The 16,274-nt window shown below is 45.2% G+C and overlaps 1 protein-coding gene across 1 annotated transcript in view; it reads left to right on the top strand.

Moving 5' to 3' along the window:
* The window catches only part of Lama1 (laminin subunit alpha 1), a 131,634-nt gene that overhangs the window by 20,939 nt on the left and 94,421 nt on the right, over window positions 1-16,274 (top strand). Inside the window, 2 exon segments of the mRNA XM_028885123.2 lie at window positions 5,361-5,531; window positions 5,843-5,955. Of these exon segments, the coding sequence (XP_028740956.1) occupies window positions 5,361-5,531; window positions 5,843-5,955 (284 nt within the window).

A 16,274-nucleotide genomic window follows, 5' to 3' on the forward strand; every position in this document is an offset into this window, starting at 1 on the left:
ATTCAGTGTTTCTCCCACAGCAGCCAATGAGCCTGTCTGACTCCAGTGTGGCTGTGTGGTATGAGGCATATGGTTTTGTCACACCTCCTTTGGTCCTTTTAGTTTTATCTATTCATTTTTTTTATTTTTATTATTTGGTTTTTCGAGACAGGGTTCCCCTGTGTAGCCCTGGCTGTCCCGGAACTCACTCTGTGGACCAGGCTGGCTTCGCCTTTCTCTGCTGGGATTAAAGGCATCTGTCACCACCACCTTGCTGGTGCTTTTATTTTGATGCTGGAGCTTGTACACATCATTATAAGAGAGGCTTGGATTCTTAGCACACTTGTTTTTTTTTTTTGTTTTGTTTTTTTAATCTTGAGGAAAACTAACTGGATTAGAATGAATTCTGCCCAGCTTGTGAATAGCCTGCAGAACATGCTGGGGATGTGTTGCTATAAATGACTTCAATGTAAACCTTACCTCATCACTCCTTGAGACCCTCCTCACCCTGGCCACTGAGCAGGTGGTAGGCATTATTAAAATCCGTTAAGATTGCTGTTATTGTTAATGATACATACTCTTATGTTATATGGTACCCACTCCTTCTGGTGTTCATTTTCTTGTAAATTAGCAAAGCCATTGGGTATGGGACAATCAGACTTCCTAACTGCCAGCAAGTGGACTCCCACTTGCTACTGAGCCATCCTGAGCAAAAGACCCGTGATTCCCACAGACTTGTGGGACAGCCACGTATGTATGTCTTAGACACGTGTGCCAAGGATGACTGCTGATGGTCCTGGCTCTTGAATGCACATAGCCCGCTGTCAGAAACAAATGCTTACAAACCTGGATGAACTACTACGCCCTGGCCAGAGCGGAAGCACGCCCCTAGTGGAGATGCCATTATTGCTGGCCCCAAACACAAGCCTTTATGACCCTGATTGGTCCAAAACAAATGGCTGTGTTTTGTCAAATACAACACTATGATAGGCCCAAGCTGCCTTTCAGGTGATATAAGCAAGCTGTTCAGGCTCATCAGGAAGCCAGCCCCCTTGGAGACAGTCTCTGGTGCTGCCATCCCTGATATTGCAACATCAGGACCAATAAAACTCTGGGATGATCTTTCCTTGAGTGTTCACAGTAGCGCAGGCTGGAATGGTATGACACAGAAAGAAATAGTATAAAAAAGTGAGGACAGTGAGGAGGACTAGGGACTTGATGGCTGAGAAAGCACAGAACCAAGGCCAGCAGCTTCATAACTGGAGATCCGCAGGTCCCTCACAGGCCAGCCGGCACCACACAGAGAAGCCTCTTGACTGCTCAAGAAGCAGGATGGAGGCCTCAGTGCAGCTGCTTGGCAGCTGAAATAACAGCAGAGCAGGAAGACGGAGGACCTACCAGTAGGAGCTGCACACAGGCCTGAATCTGCCCAGTGAAAGTCTTCAATGCCACATCTGCAAAGCGCCTGCTGGTTCTGCTCAGGGAGAGTTAGCAGGAGATGCTTGAAAAATGCGTGATCCAAACTGCACCTTGCACTTCATTTCTGAAGCTCTTTAGGAGCTCAAGGCAAGTGCCCCGGCTGCACTTTGCTCCTATATTCTGTGTCAATGGAGATAAGTATCCAGAGTCCTGGCAGCCATCCTAATGGGAAGAGCAGCTGGATATAATAGTTCAAGACTGGTCACTGGCGCTAGTGATTAAGAGAGCATTCTCTCTTGGAGAGGACCTACAGTGGGTTCCCAGGACCCATGACAAAGAGCTCACCACAGCCTGTAGCTCCAGCTCCTGGGGATCAGAGTCCCTCTTCTGACCTCTGTAGGCACTGCACTCCGATCGTGTGGGCACGCGCGCGCACACACACGCACATGCACGCACACGTACACTTAAAAAAGAAAGAGTGGTCAGGATATGAAGAAGATAAGAAAGTAAGACGAGAGAGAGAGAGAGAGAGAGAGAGAGAGAGAGAGAGAGAGAGAGAGAGAGAGAGAGAGAGAGAGACTCTAAGGAGCCAGATAAGAAAATGCTCAGGTCACCAGAAGAATTGTCAAGTCTTCAGAGCCAGCGGTCTTGGGCCTCAGTGTGATCTTTATCATGCTGGCCACTGTCTCCAGTGTGAGTCTGTCACATTCATGTTCCAGGAGTACTGTGAAGCCGGGAACTAACTTTCTCATCTCTGGGTTCTACAGTGAATTCATAGACGCGTCCTGGGTAAACAAGAAATGAACTAAGAAATTTTTGGTAAATGAAGGTTAAATGTGTTTCAATACTTACCAAAACCCTACAAACCTTAACTGAGGAACTTGGATTCTTACTTTTCTTAGATTTTTCTAAGATTTGAATTGGTGACTTTGACTGTTTCGGGAAAGTCTTCTTTGTTTTCTAAAAAGAAAAGCACTCATGACACTAGAAGCCATTTGATTATTCAACCATGTGAAGCATTCCTAATCTTTGTTTAGGTCTAGGAAAAAGTCATCTGGATACGTTGACTCAGTTCCTTCCAGTGGGAATTGCAGACTCTTTTCTCTGCTGACCATCACATTGATTTTTATTAGATATTAGATAAATATAACATTGGTTGGAACTCAAAAACCTTTTCTCCTCAAGAAATATATATATATATACACTTACACACACACACTTCCCTCAAGGGTCTGAAGGATTCACTCTGAATTATTTGGAAAGAATCAGGGAAGAGAGTGCTGGAGTGAGCTCAATCAACATTCGAAGATACTTTAAGATGAGAAAATTACTGTAGAGAGAGAAACTCAAAGGCTCCTAATAATGAATTATTAAACTAGCCAGAAGTGTCTGGGACGAAGCTATGGTAACTGTGCAGTATTATTATTTTTTTGTCCATAGGTTGGTGGCAATTGATTTTTAACCTAATCACAGTCAGGGAACTTTCCAGTACAGTAACCTGGCCCTGAAGGACGTTTTAGGAGGCCAGGTGTGCTCAGTCCGTGGAGAAAGGGGCCGAAAGCAGGAGTAGCCAGCAAATGAGGAGGCATTTATTTCATGCTCTGTGGAGTTCAGTGTAACCAAGTCTTTAGGTGCTGATTAAATGCATGGGCAGGTGGATTATTCTGCAGTGTGTTCTAAGTGGGGAAAAAAGAGGTCTCAGTTACTTCTGCAATAGCAATAACTGGGGTAAAGAGGCCCCAACAAAAGCATGGGGTCGAATATGTGTGTGGCTCACACGTGCCAGGCTGCAGCTTTGGCTGTTTCTATGCAGAACAATCTGGTCTTCTCAGTAGGTGTGAGTGGATTTCCTGTCCCTCCCTCTACCTGCCTGACGCTCATGTGACCATGTGAAATTTCTCTGCAGATATGAAAACGATTCCACTGCCCGAGAGAACTTGGAAAAATTAAAAAGAAAGGGGAAAAAAAAAAACAATTTTTTATCCAAATTATTCTGTCTAGTCCCTAACTCTGGCTTTCTTCTGCCTTCTACCATGTGATCAGACACAACAGGGAATGAGAATTACTGTGTACAGTAGAAATAAAACATGCGTACGTGATGCACAATTTTCAGCCGCCCACAGGCTTGAGTGCAGCGCTTCCATTGTAGTAGTAGAACCGCCAGATAATTCTCATTTATTTATGTGAAAAGGCTCCGAATGACTGGGTTTTTAAAAATACATTTTTTTAAATTAATTCTTTGAGAATGTCATGAAATGCATTTTGAGCATATTCACCAGTCTCTCAACCCTCCCACTTGACGTTGAGAGTCCTACTTTCCCTACCAAGTCTAGTGTGTGTGGCCCAGCTAGTCTTGGAATTGAAGCCTGCTCAGGTGTGTGGCCAGCCTACCTACCAGGGGTCCCATCATTACAACAGCAACAACAACTGTCTCTCTTCCAGCTGGTGCAGAGTAATTGTCGTTTACGACACAGCGACTCTTTCCAGAGAACCATTGTGTCTTATGATTTAAAATCCTAAATATTTACAATAAAGCACCATTGAATATGTTGGGGCGGGTACTCAAAGACCAAAGAAATTAAAGATGAAAATTCCTTCTATAGAATTAAAACAATTTTGTGTTATTAAAAAGTGTGCATGAGGGCGGTGTGGCGTTTATAGATGGACAGAGAGGGATTTGTGAGTTGAAGCTTACAATAAAAAAAAAAAAAAAAAAAAAAAAAAAAAAAAAAGTGTGTATGCATGTGCATGTGTGTGAAGGGCTTCGATGTAGTAGACCAGTGTTCTACCACTGAGCCACATTCCCAGACCTGACTCTGTTATTTACAAAGATCACATCATAGCCTGTGGTCCTTGAAGATCAAAATCTAGTGAATCACGATCTGCAGGAGGCTAAGCTCCCCTCGGAACTGTTTACAAGGTCTGTTCCTGAAGATTGCCCCTCCTACCTAGCATGCACACTGTAATTTCTGGATCTTTATAGAATCTTGCCGCCATTGCCCTCCTTTATCAAGATATAGTTAAATCTCAGAAGATCCCTAATGGGGAGCCTGGTCTCTGAGTTGTGCAAAAACTGCTACCAAGTACTTTGAACCTGCCCTGAGCCTAGCTGCTTGGAGATAAAAATCAGCAGAGATAGAGACTGGACAGAGCAGAGATTATCTGTGCCAGAGAGTTGTAAAATTGGGACCTGTGCGTTACGAAGTTTTATTCACCCAGGAGAACAGGCCATCGTGAGGGAGAAAAGAAAGGACAAAGAAGATTGTATATAATTACAGGGAAGACCCTGCATTCCTACCAGAGACAGACGGCAGGCCACCTTCTATGAGGAAGGTGGCCAAGTTTCTCTGGGCAATGTGTGAATTTGTAACTTGTCTTTAAACACGTTCTTTCAACATTTTATTAGGAAAATTGCGAACAGAAAACTAGCATTGTGCATTGAGAACCTGGACTGCTGTTCACTCCCTTCTTCGCTCACTACTTCTCCAAGTGTCCATCTCTATGTCAATCTAGACTAGCATCTTATGTGTTTCAAAACGAATTGAAGGCAGAGGAACACCCCACTCCTAAACATGGAGGTTACCCATTAATAATTGTTTTTGTTACTTCAGATAAAATATACCTATGGTAAGATGCCCAAATCTTAGTGTATTCATCCTATGTTTCTTTTTCCACAATCATATATGCCTAAGAATCCCAAACTTTGATAAAAACATAGAACTTATTTACTCCAGAAAATTCCTTCCTGTCTTCCAGCTAATGTTCTGGGTTTTTCCTCACAGAGGAGGCCTATTTGTCTCAGAGTTCCACATCAGCGAGACTTGAAAGCCTTTGGTGTACCCAGTCTTGGTGGAAGGTTCTTTCATTCAGCATGTGGATTTACAACCCTTTGTGGGTTTGCCTGTAAAGTGGGTTGGACAGCGTGGCCTGGCTGATTTGGCTTTTGAACTTTGTCCTTTCAGGCTTGTTCCCTGCCATTCTCAACCTGGCCACCAATGCCCACATCAGCACCAATGCGACCTGTGGCGAGAAGGGGCCTGAGATGTTCTGCAAACTCGTGGAGCACGTGCCAGGCCGACCTGTTCGACATGCCCAGTGCCGGGTCTGTGACGGTAACAGTACGAATCCCAGAGGCAAGTACAGCTTTTCTATTTGTAGAAAAGCACCCAGGGAGATAATTTATGCAACTTATTTTTGTGGGTCCTGGGATTGGACCCAGGGCTTTGCATAAGCTTAGCATGTGTTCCGTCTCTGAGCTCCACCACAGGCCCACCCGTGGGAACTTACACTTTCTGAAGTAGCGAAGACTTTCCACGGAAAAGCCTCAAAAGCTGCTCACCTTGGCCACTAGCTCTGCCTTTGCGCTGAGTTTGGCAGTTCAAGAATGAAAATCCAGAGCTGAAAATGACATATGTTCTTGTTTCTGCGTTTTTTTTTTTAACAGAACGCCACCCAATATCACACGCGATCGATGGCACCAATAATTGGTGGCAGAGCCCCAGTATTCAGAACGGGAGAGAGTATCACTGGGTCACCATCACCCTGGACTTGCGGCAGGTAGGTGGGGTGGGGCCAGGCCCGTTAGAGGGGCTCCGTAGCCGTCTGATGTCTGCCTCATTTCTTAACACATTTGTTCGCATCTCACTGTTTCTGCCAGGTGTGAGGTAGATGATACACAGTACTCCATGGCACCACTTCCTGGCCCATTTGGTCCTAGTCCAAGCCTGCAATGTGTGTGTGTGTGGGGGGGGTAGATCTATCTGGCTGGGTGAAGAGGCTCCTTGTGGTGTGGGAAGGGTCTGTGGGTGGGTGAGGGGCCGGCAAGGCAAGCCCTGACAGAAACCTAGGGGTTTACTGTGCAGGCTGGGGTGGCTAGACCAGACTGGAGCACTGATGTGGGGCAGGGGCTGGATCTGATTGTCTGGGGAGGATCAGGCCGACTGGCTTGACCCTCAGAAGGACAGGCAGGACCGGGCTAGGTGGAGAGGTTGGATGTGGTGTCTGTGGTTAGTTCTTGGCTGTTCTGCACGGGTAGCTCCTGCCGTTTTTTCCACTGGTGTTTGGAAAGCTCTGCTGTTACGCTGTTAGAGCCACCATTTATAAAACCCGAAGGGACCCGGTGTATGTAGGAGTCTCACTTTTAGGAAAAAGAAATGTGCCTTGATCTGGTGGCGCACAAGCAGAGTAGGACCGAAGTTTACATGGTGGTGCGCATGCCTGAATTCTGCTCACTGTCCGGTGGTGTAGACACAAACCTTGGCATAAAGTACCCTGACTGCCACTGGCCATCTTGGGTATGTTTAAACTGAAAATAAGTCATTCTGAGGGGGAATCCACATTTTCTTTAAGTCTTGAATTTTATAGTTATCGAAATGATTTTAGGTCCTACTTACTATATTGGAGTGCATTGACTATGCTGACATCTCTCAGCAGAACAGAAGGCTTTCTGATTTGAAAAATACCGTGTTAAAGATGAGAATTTCACATTAGAAAATTGAAAACCCACATCACAACAAGAGACCACCTCACAGCCGTTAGGATAACTGTCATAAGAGAAATAGCAAGTCTCAAGGGTGGCCAGGGTGCAGAGGAAGAGGGACATCTGTGCATTCCTGACTGGCATGGAATGATGCAGCCACTGAGGAAAACAAAACAGTGGTTCCTTAGAATTTTAAATACAGAATCATAAGATGTCCGGCTGTTCTCCCTCAAGGTGTAGAACCCAAAGAACAGAAAGACTCCACTGACTCACAGAGCCAAAGGGTGGAAGCCACTCAGATGCTCCTCTGTTGATGACTGGGTAGACAAACTTCAGTACACCAAAGCAAATGGAAACTTGACGCGTACTGTAACATGTGCATATCTTGAAAACACCATGCGAAGCCACACACAAAGAAGAAATATTGTATAGTTTGGAGGTAGAAAGTAGAGTGCTGGTTGTGGGCACTGAGATTGAAAATAAAAGGGGGAGTTAGTATTTGATGGACACATGGAATGATGATAAGGATGCTGTTTAGATGGGCCATGAATCATGCCACTGAATCATACAACTTACGTGGCTAAGATGGTAATTTTAATGTTACCTATATTTTCATCACAAGCAAACATTTTAACACTCTATGGAAGGCATGGTGCATCGCATCAGCCAGGAGAATGGAAACCATGTGAGTTGGGCACGGAGAGGGGCATAGTCAGTGTCAGAAATTGGTAGACCATGTTGGAAAACTGGAAAAGGGGGCAGAGAGTCTCTCAGACTGTGATGGCAACAGAGGAACCAAGGGAGGGTTGGAATTATTAGCATCTGGACCCTTGGAGCAAGGGACAGCATCCCTTCTCCTGACTTCATGGGAGAGTAGGAGGCTCCTCTGGGAACTACTAGATAGTTGCAACTGGAGTCGGGGACACCTGTAAGGGGTGACACTAACAGGAAAAGCCGGGAGACAAGAACAGTCATAACCTCCCTCCTCAGGGTTCCAGCCTCAGCCCTGCAGCCTCCTGAAGAGACACCTGGTGGTTTGCAGAACTCTAGTCTCAGCCTCAAGAAACAGAATCCAGGGGAGACTGTCAGTTCTTTAGCTGCTAGGTAGGCACACATATCCTAGCAGGTGACCTTTTGCTGTGGTACCAGCACAGAGAAGCAGTTACAGACTCCCTGGCACAGCATTCTGCTATGGTGGTCAGCCCGATCCCAAATATGTTGGAAAGAAATGCAAACTGTGTAATCCTAACCGAATCACAGACTGACTTCCAATACATCCTAGGACGCAGTGCCCTTGGATCTCAGCTGAGAGAATGCCTCGGGCAGGACTGAGGAACTTGGGAAACAGCTCCGTTTAACATGGGTATATTAACTTGCTATTGATTATTGTTGGTGTGGTGTAGTGGAGAGGCATAGAGAGAGGCACCCCAAGGCATCTTCTCACAGAGTAGCTTATGGTGGCATTATGAGTGGTGTAGTGTGCCAACTACTTCCTCACTGCCAGTAGACCTCAGTTTGTTTCTTTCTCTATCCCTTGCCTCTGTGTATAGACACGTGCTGGTTCACAGGCATGTGTGTGTGCTCATGCACATGGACACCAGAGGTCAATGTCTAGTTTCTTTAAATGTTCTTCACCTCACCCCGTTGAGACAAAGTCACTCCCAGAACCTGGTACTCTCCAATTGGCTAGGCTAGCCAGCCAGTGAGCCATGGGATCCACCATCTCTGCCCGCCTTGTACTGTGGTCACAGATGTGTACCACCGTGCCCGGCTCATTTATGTGTGTGCTGCTGTGCTCCAGATGCCAGCTCAGGTCCTCAGGCTTGTGTGGCAGGCACTTTCTAGACTGAGCCGTCTCTCCCCTCACACCCCACCCCATCACTATCTTTTTTTTCTCTGATCTTCAGACACCACCAGGGGAAATGTTAAACGAGACCTTAATATAACCTAATTAGACTTAGCTAATAGGATTAACTAAAAAAAAAATGCAATTATGCAGATTTTTAGAAAACAAACTTGTAAGTCAATGGTAATTTTTTTTCAGATTTGTAAAATGGAATGGGATCATTGTAAAACAGTCAGGAGGTTTGAGTTAGTGTGAGGAGGGAGATGCTCACCATCCCTTGACTCTGAGAGAACCACTGATAATACTGCAAAACTGTGCCAGCTTTATTCTTTTTTTTTTTTTTTTTTTTTTTTGCTTTTTGTTTTTGCTTGTAGCTCTATGCATTTAATAAACACCCCCCCCCAAGGTGTTAGCATTTACTAGAACTTTCTGTGCCAGGCCTGCGCTGTGTAGTCCTCTGCTCTGGGTTGTGTCATTGGAGTCTCATAATCATGCTCCAGTCCCTGTCAGTTACCGCCCCCATCACAGATGACTAAACTGAGAATAGAGTGTGCGCGCAGCTAGCGCAAGGATGGGAGTCTGGCCGTTCATGAGCCTGGGCCAACACATGGCATTCTCAGACCCCACTCTTCCTTCAGCTCTGAGTCTCTGATGTCAACAGTCCTGTCCCAGTGTTTTATTTTACATCTTGACTCGAACGTTTCCCAATATGACTGTAACTCACTTATTAACGCTTTCAAAAGCCGTGTTCATGGTCTTCTATAAGGGCTACCCACCCTTAGCATAATAGTTCCCAGGCCTGGGCCTTGGGTTGTTTCTGTTAATGATAATAACTTGAGCTTCCAATTAAAGAGTCCAGTCTCACCCCCTGCCACAGAAATAATGCAGTGAATAGAAACCATATTTTGAAGTTTAAATTACAAGTTCCTGGTGTGTTCTGAGGATCACTTTAAAAGGAATGTTTACTGACAAATATACAGAGACGTATAGGTGTCAGTTGGAGATGGATCGGCCTTTTCCTTCCTCAGCTCTCTTCTTCCATCTGTTGTCCTAACGGTCCTGCAATGCAGAGATGCTCTCCATTTTAGGAAGGAAAATGTCAGGTCACTGGCTTGCCTAGGGGCCTGTAGCTCCCCATGCCCCAAAACCTTAGTTCCTTCCACACTGTCCATGCCTCCCTCCTCTGGTCCCAGTCACCGCTGCCTTTCAAGTTAAAACGTTAAGGAAAGCGTGGCTGTCGAGGGGTCCTTACAGGTTTGTTTATATCTGACTGTGAGGTGCTGAGATTCTAGCCTCTGTCTGCTTCTTCTGTCGGGCTTCACTGAAGCCTGGTCCCCATCCCTGCCCATCCTCGGTGGTCAACACTTCTTCCACAGCTTTGACAGTGCTGGTCGAGTTGGGTGCTCTTTATCCCAGAGTGTGGGACAAAGGAGAAAACAAATCGAGTTGGTGTTTTGTGTTTCCTTTAACAGAATTTTTAAAGCCTGCTCAAATGTTTTCACCAGGAGGGTCTGATTTGTGAGTTAAAAAAAAAAAAAAAAAAAAAAAAAAAAAAAGAATCCCTTTTAAGATAAAATCTGTTTTGTGAGAAAGGAAATGTTCCCTATGGCACCATTGGAGGGGCTGCCTTCTGGAGCCGCTTCTTTTTGTGTGTGTAGGTTTAATTAGGAAGTGGTGTTTCGTTGTGGGAACAGGATCACAGAGGAACCTTTGTTGTGTGCGAGCCCTGAGACAAGAGTTGCTGGCTTGGGGGGGGGGGCGGATTGTAGAGCCTCATTAGTTTAGATGTCCATTGTGTTTTGTTCCCTTAAATCTCTGATAAAATTGACAAGAATTGGGTGGTGGATGCTATTGATACACACACACACACACACACAAAACCCATTTGATAAGGACACTGACAAAGTCAGGCAAGCTGCCTTCCTAAGACACCCGGAAAGATTCGTAGACCTTATGTGTAAATTGTGACTTGATAACAAATGGGTCTTTTCTTGGTACATTAAAAAAAAAAAAAATCTACATTAAGAGGGAAACAGTTCTGCAGCAAGCAGTTCCCCTTTCTGCTAGTGTGGTCACAGAAGCGTGTGTCACCACACACTGCTGCTGTTAGGTCAGTGTGATGCGCTTCAGCGTCTGTGCTGACCTCCCCAGCTCAGATGTAAAGAGAAGAAATCCGTAGCTCTTCGTGGTGGTTTAGAAGTCACCCACACTGTCCCTGCGGCTCCCACAGGGTCACTCTCCTGTAGTCTCCACAGTGTATCTTTTCGTCAGCCGTTGTCCTGACATCTCATCCGATTTTTCATCCACGGTGACCCAATGGTGTGTAAGAAATCAGGGTTGACAGCTACGGTGTGGCAGCCAGGGACGACCACCCTGTCGCTTGGGCAAGTTCGGCAAACACTCCTCTTCTTCTTCTTCTTGGGTTCTCCGCAGCCTTGGACATCTTGTCTGTCTCCGCTTTTCTGGCTGGAACCAGATCGGTATTCTGGGAAATGAAGGAGGGTGGTTTGGCAAGAGTCACTCACAGTAGGCTTTTCCCATTCCCAACTGTTTGGCGTCAAAAATCAAGCTGCTTGTGCGTTTGTGGACACAAAGGGCTAAGCAAAAAGATAAATTGTAATTTCTGAAGAACTAGTTGAGACATATTTTACAGTGTGGAATCCATTCTAGCTCCCCCACCCCATTTTGATACAGTGTTGCACTGTGTAGCTCTGCCTGGGTAGGATGGACCTTGATAAACAGACTAGGCTGGCCTTAAACTCAGAGAGATCTGCCTGCCCCTGCCTCCCTGATGCTGGGATTAAAAGTGTAAACTAATAAACCCAGCTGCCAGGTAGTTTTTATGTTTCCAGTGGCTCATTTCTTTACCCAGAAATGCATCATTCTGATGTAGAAGCAATACAGGATATAACAGGAACTTTAACAAATATAACAAATTATAAAACAAGAGTTTTTGGAGGCCTGGGGAGATGGCTCAGCAGTTCCCCAGAAACCCATGTGAATTTCAGGTGGGCGTGGCAACTTGCCTGTAATTCCAACCTGGTGAAGCAGAGACTCGGGATCCCCAGAGTGAGCTGGTTAACAAGAGTAACCACATCAGTGAGCTCTGGGTTGGACTGAGAGACCTTGTTCTACCAAATAAAGTGGACGGGTGATTGAGGATGAGTCCTGACTTCAACCCCAGACCTCCACATTCACAGGCACTACGTAAATATGTATCCACACATATGCAAAAATATGCACACACACACATGCACACATCCCATAAACGTGAAAGATGACAAAAAAGGAATTTTTTTTTTCTAATCACCTGCAATTTTAACAACCAGAGTTTATCTTCTGCCCCACTTGTCATCTGTGGGCCCACTGTACATATTTAGTAATTAAATATATCATGGAGTTGCTATTCACTGGGTTCTGGAGTCTCAGGATTTGCTGATGCACAAGACAATTACCATGTCCAAGCAAACCTCTCAGTGCAGAAAAAGCAAGTTCCTTATCAGTACTAACCAATATAGCAACGTCTCTTTGGTCATCAGTTTGGAGAAGACCTGGTCCCCCTGAGGTTGTGCTCTAGTGTTGGAAGTGGATGTGGGGGAGGATGTGCAGGGGACAGAAGTACTGGAAAGACCTGTAGCAGAGAAAGTGAAGTTGACAAAGTGTGGAGTCGAGATAGCACATTTGGTCCTAAACGTTTTCTCCTACTTTTCTGCTTATACAGCTATGCAAACTCTCTTGTTCTCCATGAGATATTGATGTCAGGACTGGACTCTCTCCCAGGTATCAGGATACCAACCCCAAACCCAGGTCCTTTATGTTATAGGCATATTACATATGTATTAATCACATCCTTGTGCTTACTTGGAATCATCACTAGCTGACATGGAATATCTCACTCATCGGAGTGAATGCTGTGTAAGCATTTGCTATACTGTTTTGTTCAGGGCACCGGATAAGGAAGAACCTGCACGTGGTCAGTATAGATGCTGCCATCCAAGTCTGACAGTGGCACATGAGGGGGTGCTGTCACGTGATGTTCAGTAGTATGTGCTGGAGCCACTGCAGACCATGACATACATGGTAGGGGTTCCGGCAATAGACACAAATTATCAGCACTGCTGTGAGCTCCCCAGAGTGCTGTGCCCAGATGAGGAGGGCTCACAGTCAATTGCAGACAGTCAGTCACACAGATCGTGAGTGTACGGTTGGATGGATTTAAGCCATGCCCTAACCAGCTGTGGACCATTCTTGTCATCTCAGAGAACATGTTCCCCATGCCCTTCCCAGGCTGTTGCCTATCATTTTCATCCTCTCTCCAGCCAGAGAAACCACTGCTCTAACTTTTCAATGAGTCCATGCAATGATATATAACTTCCTACCAAGGCGATCATATCCCACATCTGGCTTCTTTCTCTGAGAGTCCTGCTGTGGTTTGCTCCTTTCTTTCCGAGCAGTGTTTCACTTTATGAGTGCACTGACATTTGTTTATCCATTCCTTGGCAGGGTGGTTTTCAGCTTCTGTCCATTGTGTAAGAGCTTCTGTGAACATTCTTGTAAAAAGTCTTTTCTGGGTGTATGTCTTTGTTTTTTCAAGGAATGGAATTGACCAAAGATATGAGTATGTTTAACTGTAGGACAAATTAATAAATCATAGCCCAGAAGGGGGCTGCAGCACAGAACACAGAATTGTAACTCTTCTCCCAGAAGTCCAGGTCTCTTACCAGCCTAGTGGCCAGTACTTACAGACTGTCTCTCATCACATGGTCATTGTTGGCTGTGCCAAAGCCGGGCAGTATTGGTTTTGTCTTTAGGGCCATCAGCTAAATTCCTATAACAGTGTTTAAAGACTGAACAATACTTTATTATATAGATACATAATGCTTTATTTCATGTGTTACTACAATTGGACACTTAAAATGTTGTTTCTTGTTTGAGTCCACTATAAATCATACTTTAATATTTCCATGGCTGTGGTGTTGATTCTTTTTCTCATTGTGGGGTCTTCAGGGACTTCAGGATTGGAACTCAGGGCCTTGCACTGCTAGGCAAGTGCTCTACCACTGTGCTACATTCCGGCCCCTCAAATGCAATCTTCATTAGTTTTTTTTTTTCAAATATATTATTTGATTTATATGTCCATGGTGACTGAGAGTCTCACAACTCCTAGCATCATGATTAAAAGGCCCCTGCCTCTCCCCTCCCCTTCTCTTCTTCCCCCTCCTTCCCTTTCCTTTTGAATTTCCGAGAATTAACTAATCAATAATGCACTTTTATCTTGTCATTATATTGGACATAGATCTAGGAGCACCGGGCTGAATACAGTGTTTGGTCTTTTTAATTATCTTCCCGTGTATGAATTATGTTTTGATCATTAATCTCCATCAGGGCTGTCAAATTGCTTTGTAACCTGGCAGTGATGTTTTGCAGTGTTCGAGGATCGGTGCCTGGATTTCCGGCTGTCTTTCTAATGATAGAGAACACAGCTGACTCCCGTGTCATCGTTTTGAGAGGTTATCAGATGAGAACTACAGCACTGGGGGGTGGGGGGGGGGATGGGACATCAGACGCCTCATAGTCTCACCGTGCATCTGCATAAGTGCTTTCTTGTTCCTGTTTCAGCTGAGGCTCGGAACCCGAAAATCACATTCCTTGTGTGCTGTGGGATATCCTCCTCAGGATTAAGGCTGTCTCATGAGAAGCATTAAATTGAGTTTTAGAATTCCCTAGGTTGAAGGAAATTTAAAGAACTCTAATCCCTAATAACGCACTATCTTTTGGTAGATAGAGTGAGCCAGGTGATGGAACTGTAAACCTTAGCTCTGATGAAATGATGATAATAGGGACAGACTCGCTAGTGACTTGGCAGGCTGTTGATGGGAGTGCATTTCCTTAGTGCTGGGGCTTCTTTGAAATCTGTACATACAGAATGCCGTACAGCGATAATGCTGTCTGTCCAGGCATGGTACTCATACGTGAAAGTGTTTCCACCAGATTGTAATGGACCTGAACTCCCACCCAGTGCTCCATATTCCTTATTGTACTCTTTCCTTTCTGGTTATGTTTGGATTCATAAATGCCCCATGTCACAGTTCCCTGCACTGTTCAGCACAGGAGCATGTTGACAGAAGAAAAGCCCGGGAGCGATCGGCTGAACCATAGGGACGAGTGTGTAGTGGGCAGCGCCATGCAGGGTCTGTAAGCACACTCTGATCACAAAATCCCCTAGTGACACATTTCTCAGAGTGTGTCCCCAGTGCACATGACTACTGTACTTAGAGAAAGGTGCCTCCCCCTCTAGCCTTCATCTCAGCCTTGCTAAGGTACGGAAATGATGCCTGGGGATCCCTGGGATCAAGTTTTAGAACTGCAAATAATTAGCTAGATGCCACAGCTGTACAAACCAAGACGTCCTGGGAAAGCCGGAGAAGCTGTAGGATCACTTTCCAGCTTCAACTGCCGACTGCAGCCTTCTTAGGATTGATAATTACTAGAGCATGTTCCTAATAGTTCCACTTTTTAAAAAAATTAATAGTCTCTTAAGGTGTTAGATTTATAGAAAAATTGAACAGAGTTATAAAGAATTTCCATAAAGCCTCAGCACCATAGTGCTTGGGTCACATTTGGACTTTTGTAATTGGCCTTTTAAAAGTAAACTGTAAGCCGGGCGTGGTGGCGCACGCCTTTAATCCCAGCACTTGGGAGGCAGAGCCAGGCGGATCTCTGTGAGTTCGAGGCCAGCCTGGGCTACCAAGTGAGCTCCAGGAAAGGCGCAAAGCTACGCAGAGAAACCCTGTCTCGAAAAAAAAAAAAAAAAAAAAAAAGTAAACTGTAAAGTGACTGACTTAGTGTATTTTCAACCGGCCTGATATTTCTCACCTGCGGTATGGAGGTAACCAGAACTGTCTGTCCTCAGATTTAACTTCTGCTTTCTCCACTCTTCATTATCTCGGGATCAGAGACACCTTTGTTCTTCCTCTGATGATGTGCAGAAAAGCAGCCCAGTGGCCATCGGGAACGGCTCCATTGGATCAGCAGGCTTTTAGGGGTCACCACAGCTCGGTTCTAACCTTTGATGGGTTCCCACGCTGCTTAGCTGTTGTTCAGGATACAGCACCCAGGAGTAAGCATTCTGTTGACCCACGGGGCTTTCTACGCAGAACATCTGTGGGGCCACTGGGAGCCCCTAGCCGCTGTGGGCGCTGGGTTTTGCTCTTATAAAGTGTCTTCACATGCCGGGGAGCCTACTAAGAACCTGATGGAAACAGTGTGACAGAAAGGGCACCATTTCAAGCATCCTCTGCACCATGCTCTTGACCTCCAGCTCGCTGGTTTATTGAGGTCTCTAGACTTGGACCCTGCCTGGAAATACCACATCCTGTTCATCTCCGTGCACACTTCTCAGTCTTCAATGGAAAACTGCGTCTGATTCTTCACTCACTTCCATCTCCTTATATATATATTTTTCTTTTTTTAACAAAAGTTTGTTTGTTCTTATAAATTATACAGAATATAAAGTTTACCACTTTAGACATTTCAAGTATAGAGTTCAGA

This window comes from Peromyscus leucopus, chromosome 13, assembly GCF_004664715.2.
Source record: "Peromyscus leucopus breed LL Stock chromosome 13, UCI_PerLeu_2.1, whole genome shotgun sequence".
Classification (NCBI taxonomy): domain Eukaryota; kingdom Metazoa; phylum Chordata; class Mammalia; order Rodentia; family Cricetidae; genus Peromyscus; species Peromyscus leucopus.